The sequence below is a fragment of the Biomphalaria glabrata genome, chromosome 10, assembly GCF_947242115.1.
Source record: "Biomphalaria glabrata chromosome 10, xgBioGlab47.1, whole genome shotgun sequence".
In the NCBI taxonomy this organism is placed as follows: Eukaryota; Metazoa; Mollusca; class Gastropoda; family Planorbidae; genus Biomphalaria; species Biomphalaria glabrata.
The window spans coordinates 32,326,759-32,335,692 of NC_074720.1; the positions used below are offsets into that span (position 1 = coordinate 32,326,759).

Below are 8,934 nucleotides of genomic sequence, written 5' to 3' on the forward strand. Positions count from 1 at the left end.
AATTAATAGTAATCAGGTAGCTAGAGATTTAAACACCATACGTAAAGAAAGTACAGTAGGATTAGACTTGACTGCTGACTCTTTAATCATTTAAATTATCTTTAAAAAAAATTCAATTTGACTTACCTTAAAACAGTTACATGGCTCTTCGCCCTGTTCAGGAGATATATCCATGTATGTTCCTTTCTTCCCAGTAACTAAAGGCTCACGTCGCCAGACGTAATCAGCTAATCCAAAATCAGAAATGACAACATTCTTTTGCTTAGTGAGTAAAATGTTGTCAGATTTTAGGTCCCTGTGAGCGACTCCTCTGTGGGAAGAAACTTGATTCCACAGCAAAGCTGCACCAGGCATTCATCTCTCAACTCATGCGTCATCGTTGGCAGCGCCTTGGTCAGCGTGCCCTGCTCGTAGAATGGCATGACGAAGCAGAAGTAATTCGCAAATGATGCCACGTTGTATAGGCCCATGATGAAGGGATGTTTAAGTATAATAACTTCTATCAAGAACTGACGTTCAGCCAAAATACATTTCTGTGTATCATCTTTGTAACACATTTTTACAGCCCACTTTCTGTTGGGATCGAGTGTTTTGTGAACTTGTACAACTTTGGCAGGATAACGATCATTTATGACTTTCTCTATCTTAAAATTATACACTTCACAAACATCTTTTTGATACTCTTCCATTTTGAATACATTTTCTATGCTGGTCGACATAGTGAATAGAGGCAGAATCAAAATAAATAAAAACAATAGAATAAACTAGAACTGTTTTAACCAAACACAAGTTGTAAATATCGAGACTACAAATGATTTGAATACAAGTTGATCGTTGAGATTTTCAGTATATTCCAAGTAATGTTTTTCAGTAGTAACACAAGTGTCTCTAGAGGCTGAATACTTTAGGTAATAAATATTTCCTTCTGATTTATTTGCTAATGAAGCTCCTCCCCTCCATAATTTTGCGCTTTTTATTTGTCAAGTGATTTTTTACAGAAAGTTGTGGAAGAAGTGGAACAGGCTTTCATCTCTTAACTTTTTTGAGCAGCAAAGGAATGTAATGGAATTTATTGTTTGAAGTGGACAGTTTATGTTTATTTAAGGTCAGCTGACACGTTTTTATTTATGCTGGACAAGAATGACCGCAATAGGAGTGGCGGAGCCGATAGAGCTTTGACGCGCTGCAACTAATGAAGCTATTGTTCGGCTACTCTGGACATCGCGATAGTCTACGCCGGGTCTCTATTATGTTGATTTCTTTGTTGTTTAAGCGAATGATTTGTTTAAGAAGTATCAAAGTAAAGTCAACGATCTGTGTGTGTGTATATGTGGGAAAGATAGTACAAGTTGACAGGGGGAGGGGGAGTCTCAGTCATGCATCAATGAAAAAATAAAATAGATTATCTTTACATTTCATTATAATTATATTAGCTTGCAAAGTCTGCTGGAGAGTGGTATAGACATTGATTTTTTAAACGGCTCTTACAATTTTTTTCTAGAAATTAAATATTAAAAAAAACGTATTGGCCATACAGAGAAAACTACTACTATAATGTTTCAAAAGTTAATCTTCTGAAATTAGAAATGACGTCACAAAGTCTTTAAATAAATTCTCGCATAACTTTAGCAGACCCTATTCTTAACATGTAAATAGCCGCTTTTTTAAAGCAAGGATTGAACTCCTTAGCCAACTTCGAATGCATAGAAAATGAGAGATGTGCAAAACTTCATAGACATCTTTTTGATACTCTTCCATTTTGAAGACATTCTCTACGCTTGTCGACATTGTGAATAGAAGAAGAATCAAAATAAAAGTTATTGGATAACTGAAATTGTGTGTCATAAAGTTATCAAGACGTTTTGATAAATTAACAAAAAAAGTTTTACGAATATTTTTTTTGCAATTGAAGAGATGTAACAAAAAAACTGAAACTGGGTCAAAATAAAACTGAAAACCAATTCTTACCAAGTTAAAGCTTTTTTAAATATCACAAACACTCCAAGCGTTAATAAGATAAACTATAATGATTGACAAAATTAGTCGTAATGATTTTAGTTATAAATGAAAAATGTTATAAAATAATTGTCCTGTATCTTTAGTGTATCTAATCTCTCTTTCTACCTAAATTTTTTTTTCTATATCTTTTGCAAATGAGGATTTGAGCATCCCGTGGAATTTAATAAACTGTTCTCAACGTACTCACAGACACGGGCACAGATTTGATTTTAACAGTTGAACTATGATTGTTGGAGAAGAAATAATTGCAACATATACCATACACAAATCAATTCTTTTATTTCTATGATGGTATTTTTGATCTTATAGTTTTACTTGAAAACGACCCTAGAAATTTTGCAGTTATTGTTGGAGAGTATTTGAGTGGTTTCAAAAATACAATTGGCGAGATAATATATATATATAAAAGTAAACAAAATAAAAACTAATACTTCCTTGTATGAATAAAATGTTAGTATATATTCGTAGTTATTATTGATATATTATATATTGTACTACACTATCCTAGTTTGTTTTTAAATGTACATGTCAGCAACTTAATTTTTTATACAGTTATTTAATGTTGTCTATCCGTCTTTGTTAACCCAGAATGGAAAGTGAATATGTTTTTTTTTTATTTGGGTAAAAAGGGGGGAGGGTGATAAACTTTCTTAGGTCTTACATAAACATCTGATTTTGTCCTTTTTGTTCCCCGCAATCCCCTGCTCTTTCTCCGACTGACCAAGGCGGTGTCCACTGCAACTGGTCACTAAGTCGTCTCGAGAAAACAAAAGATTGTTGACATTGTCGGTCCTTCAATGACTAATGTGTTCATCCTTGCAAGGCTACAAATTTTGAACGCAGCCCAAACCTTGGTCGTCTGCTGACGTATGTACCTCCGAACAATGGAGTCTCCGAGTGTCATCCACTGGTCAAAACTTCAAAGACAACGAGGATAGTTCGGCGCACCTTCAGCTTTCGGCCAATCACATGACTTAAAATTAAACATGTACAGCTCAAGGATTGTGGGAGAAGCTTACTTGGCAATAAAAATCAATGTAAAAAATTAACTCTATCATTTATCACTGAGCCTCCTCTTACAGCCACTTTGAGATCTCTCTTTGAGAAATACAAGTGTTGGACTTATTATATTTGTGTTCTTATTTCTTTGGGACTTTGTGTTTTCGTATTGTAGGAATTTAATTCATCCTCTATTTTCGGATAGCTGTGTTCTCCAATTCTATTTTAAAATGTATCATCTGGAAAGAAAAACACTGGAACTTCAAAACTACAAGGAAGAAATATGCCAAGTACATCACTTCGAGGTGGGCACACTGCTTCACTACAATTACCCGATCAAAGTTTTTCAAGTCAGATCCAAACTAGACCACAACGTCAAGAAAGTCATCAAAGCTTATTACAAAGACAGCACTTATGATGAGAAAAAAATCGTAAAGCATTTCTTATCGGAAGTTGCAGTACTCGCTACGATCCACCATCCTTTTATCATGAGCATGGATTTCATGGGATCCTTTCCTCGGTACTTCGCATACGTGATGCCATTCTACGAAGATGGCACTCTGACCAAGGTACTGCCTTCCATGCATCAGGAGATGAGTGATGAATACTTTGTGCAACTGTGTGCAGCAGTTAATTATCTTCATTACAAAAAAGTTGCTCACAGAGACTTCAAAACGGACAACATTTTGATCACAGAAAAGAAAGTTCTCATTGCTGATTTCGGCTTATCGGATATCTTGCCCACTGAGGATACAATGGCGACCAAAAGAAAAGGAACTGTGGTGTACATGTCCCCAGAACAGTTTTTAAAGAGGCCGTTTGACCCTTTTAAAGTAAGTCATTTTTTTCTACATTTTTGATGCTCCTTAAGATAGAATTGTAATTTTTTTTTAATATACGCTAACTTTCTTAAACTAACGAACGATAACTTAGCTAAATAAATATTTGTGACCATATTCTTATTTATAGCCCTTTACGTTAAATTGATAATTGATAGCTTTGAGTCTTAGATTTAATTAGGCAGAATAATATATATATATAAACAATATATATATTAAACAAATATATATATAACTATAACTATATATAGAAAACAGATTCTGATAAGCATGAAAACTTGTCTATATTACACATGTAAAGTAAGACAGATTATTGTTAATATATAGCATGTCCAGTCTTGTCACCACTGGAGATTAGAACATGGCCGTGTTGGTTACGTTAATTTGTATGGAAAATTTTGTCTACTGCCGACTATCTATAAATAAGATATGTCAATTATAAAGTTGTGATCAATTGGCGGGTTTTTAAACATGCAGAAGATTCTGTGGGAGAGACAGAAATAATTAATAGTATTTTCCACTGTGGTTTGCAAAGAAATAATTTCAGGATTGTCCCTATATTGGTGTTAATGATAAGTTTTTCTTTGTCCACTTTAATATAATTCGACACTGTTAAGCACTGAAAAAATATTTCCTAATTTGTTTGAGATCTTCAGTCATTCTACACAATGCTAAGGCATTTTTATGAATGCCGGATGTTGCGTAGAGTATTATATTTCTCCTTTACTTTTGCCAGTGGACAAACTTTATATTTCTTGACCTGTATATAAATCTGGACCCAAATGCCACTAGCTACAGATATATTCTTGCTTTGAAAAATATTATAGAGTTATAATTCCCGTTTAGCAGTAATGAAAATTATGTTTTTAATTCTTTACAGTGTGACATGTTTGCTCTTGGAGTAGTCTACTGGTGTATGGTTTTCAAAATGAATGTTTTGAATCAAGACACCATGGAACCAATGATGGAAGCAGTCAGAACTAAGTTGTCGCCTACTAGTATAGACAGGTAAGTTAAACAAATATATTACATAGTAATTTCCCTTCTACCCTCATGAAAATTGTGTGTTATTGCGACATTATTTCTGAAGTTTAAAAGAAGTAATTTGATATTTAAACAAATATGGCCTACATTTTAGTGCAATATTTGAAATTCAAAACTTTTACATTAAAATATATTGTATTCTTTAATGAAAATTAAAAATGTTTTTTTTTGTGACTTGTGTTTCAGACATATTTTGACCAATCTCTTAGAATATCAACCTGAAGAAAGACTGACCATCTTTGAACTCATATTCTTGATGGAGGAATCCTGTTTCTCACACAGAATAGCCAAACTTAAAGGTAATTGTCAAGTACTAAGTCTGTTATGATTTTTAGTTTCCACTGTCTGACTTTTTCCCTGACTATGAGGTTAACTAAGTACACAATGTACACCAATATAAAAGGAACATTATCTCACTAACACTAACATACAAATGTTTTTTGTACATAATCATTTCTAAGTATATTTTTTCATTATATCCAAAATTCTTATTTCCCAATATGTTTCAATAATATTTTGTTCAAACGCGATGTTTAAATTTCACCTCAATGGTTTTGTCGTCTACAGAACAAAGCTTTATTTAAAGATCAAAGTCATGTTCGTTGTATTGAGACGAGAGGCTGATTTCTTTGAGGGAAGCAACAAGTTGTCTGGACTTAAACTTACATATAAATTGTAGATAATGAAATCGCTATGTCAAAGAACAGAGATTTTTTCAATAAAGAATATTTTATTAAAAAAATTTGAAATACATGTTGTTATTTCTGTTTCGTTATTGTTCTGTATTGTATTGAGTTGCACTTTTTAACTCAAAGTCTGGGAATGGAAAAGGACTGAAGGGATAAAATACATTAAAAGAAAAAAAATGAACATTAAAAACTAAAAACATGAGACCGGTACAAAATCTCTTTTTGACACATAAAAACTGGTTGAAACATTTTTGCTATTTGAAAGTTAATAAAAATTGGTGATAATCAAATACTAATTGCACAACCAAAATGTCACAAAGGATAGAACCATAGTTTCATCCAAATGGTTGATTAGCGCACAAGGTTTAAGTCATTATATTTATCAGATCACCTGGTAAAATAAAAGATGTTAATCATTACATTATGTTTGTCGTATGCACACCACTGAACTGAAGTAGGTACAAGATTAAATTACTTTAAATAATTAACTAATAAAAAGTATTATAGAACGTATTAAAAATGTTTATAAAAAAATAAAATTCTTTTAAACCTATTATAGAAGCAATAGTATAATTCAATCTTATTTAATAAACAACATTTTACTACTATATTACATACACTTTAAACAACCATACACACACACACACACAATCTGGCTGATACAAATTAGACATTTTTTTTAAAGATTATTTCCGCATAACGTAAAGATGATGTTTGGAAACATTTAGAGCCATTAGTTTAGAATTAAATACAAAATAATGTTCTAGAAAATGTGGGTGACGAAGACGAAGGTATAGAGAGACATCAGGCGATATTTATATTTTCTTGAAACATTGAAAACGTTTGGTTTAGAAGGAAATATCAAAAAGTAAACAGTAAACGTCTACACAATGTCTGTTAAATGTACACATAAGATTTAGTCTGCAAAAAAAAGCTTATACATAATAAAGAAATTGAGATTCCTGACTTTTATTCATATTTGTAAAAGTGATTCTATTTATTCAAACAATATAAAGTTAGTAAATAAAACGTTGCTCTATTGTAAAGCAGTGTACACACCTAAAATAATGTAGTCCGACAATTCGTAAAAAAAATTCCTTTAGTTCACGTGGACAGGGAAAACATATTTGGTAACAAAACAAACTATAAAAGCTATACAAAGGTATATTTAAAAGTAAAATAATTTGAAAGGCTATTCCTAGTTATTGTCCTCTCCATATGTATTGTAACATTTTTGGTTAATGAGAAATGGAGTTATGTACACTTGTCAACGATTAGCTTCATCCAAGTTAAAATCCTTTTTTAGATAGACTTATAGAAGAAGATGCTTAGAGTTCACAGTTCCACAAGTCAGAGCATATACCCTGCATTAGGAACGACCTTACGCAAAGGTAAATACTTTGGCAAGTTAAAGGTTGATAGGCGTAACAAAGATAACTGTTACGATCCTTTCTAAAATGAGACACTTTGAACAGTACATGAACACTAAAACAACAACGTCATCATTTAGAACTCATTTAATGTCCATGAACACTAGAACACTATTTGGTTTCTATCTCTCCATTTTTAGTTCTCTTCTCCTTTCAACACATATCGCACCATTCCACATTTACACTAACATGCGCACGTAACAGTAACAAATGCTTACAAAGTATAATGGATGCCGAACTTGAAATCACATAGGAAGGAAGATAAAGGCTGTGAGAACAAAGTAAACATGGTAAAGAGCAACATAAATACAAGAAATGAAAACAATGTGGACAAGGACCCGAGAGACATTGCCAGTGAACAGTGTACGATGACGTAGTACTGCTTCCGCCCTATGCTTCACTTGCACTCTTATCTTATCTTATATAATACAGACGTTACTTCAAAAAAGAAGATGATTACGTCCTACGCGTCATGCATTTAGTCATGCATATTAACCAATGACTTAAATTCTGCCAAGTCACTGGTTTTCCTGGCTAGCTCAGGCAACCCATTCCATGCTCTAATAGCACTAGGGAAGAAGGAGTATTTGTACAAATTTGTCCTAGCATATGGGACGAGGAATGTGCCTTTATCTTTGTGTCTTTCAGAGTATTTTATTAAATTTTGTTTTTGTATTTGAAGATTATGGTTCAGTGTTTTATGTATTATTGCTACTTTACTTTTCTGTCCTGAAGGCTTTCTAAATTTAGTGATTTTACTAAAGGTGTTACTCTAGTCAAATGTGAATATTCGTTTGTTATGAATCGCACTGCTCTATTTTGTGTCTGTTCTAGTTTCTTAATGTTTTCTTGAGTTGAGGGGTCCCAAACAGAGGATGCATATTCTATTATTGGCCTAACCAAGGTTAAATAACATTTTAGTTTTATCTTCTTATTTGATTTATAAAAATTTCTTTTAATAAATCCTAATGCTTTGTTTGATTTTTTTGTAGTTTCATCAATATGTGGATTCCATGACAGTTTTTCATTTATTATAACACCTAGGTATTTTGCGTTTTTAGTCTGTGTTACTGGTTTGCCATGAATAAGATAAGTGGAATTAATTTGTTTTAGTTTTTTTGTTACTCTTAACAACTGACATTTTTCTGGGTGGAAAGACATGCTCCAATTTGATTCCCATTTCTGTAATTCATCTAATTCTCTTTGTAAAATATCTGTGTCTTGTGTTGTTTTTATTGTTCTATATATTATGCAATCGTCTGCAAATAATCTGACTTTTGTTCCTGAAGTAATGCAATTTGGTAAATCATTTATGTAAATTAAAAATAGTAGTGGACCCAAGACTGTTCCTTGAGGTACACCTGAGTTTACTGTTATCGGTGTTGATTTAGAACCATTTATTATTACAGTTTGTTCTCTCCCTATCAGAAAGTCTAAAGGGCTAAATCAAGAAAATCAAGTGAATGCATTAAATATGTGCTTTTAATATATACCTTTTTTTTTTAAAAAAAGCATAACTTATTAACTCTATCTTTATTCTTTTTTTAATTTTTTATCAATAGTATTTCAGCTATATTTCTCCAATACAAATTTTAAAAATTAAATATTTAAAGCTTTTGTTAAAAACTAGCACTGCTGTAGCCATGTTTTTAAATTTAATGAGTTGCTATTAACCAGTGGCGTAACTAAGGGGGGGGGAGGGGGGGAATTTTAAAATCCCCCCGGGCCCCCACCTAGGGGGGGCCCCAAAATGGGTGTCCGAAATTTATTTGTAAATACATAAATTTAATATATTTGATTGACAAATAGTGTCAACGGGTGTCTTTTTTTTTTCAACATTTATGGATTAAATTTATCACAAGGACTAAACCTAGATTTAGGTCTATTAGTACGTTGACTTTGTTGACATTTTAA

At 32.3% G+C, this 8,934-nt stretch overlaps 1 protein-coding gene across 1 annotated transcript; it reads left to right on the top strand.

The window, feature by feature from the left end:
- The first annotated feature begins 3,248 nt into the window (after window positions 1-3,248).
- Window positions 3,249-5,229, top strand: LOC106070375 (uncharacterized). The gene is made up of 3 exons (XM_056043183.1): window positions 3,249-3,851; window positions 4,738-4,865; window positions 5,088-5,229. The coding sequence occupies exons 1-3, from the start codon at window positions 3,249-3,251 to the stop codon at window positions 5,227-5,229; spliced, it is 873 nt and encodes a 290-aa protein (XP_055899158.1).
- The last annotated feature ends 3,705 nt before the right edge of the window (window positions 5,230-8,934 follow it).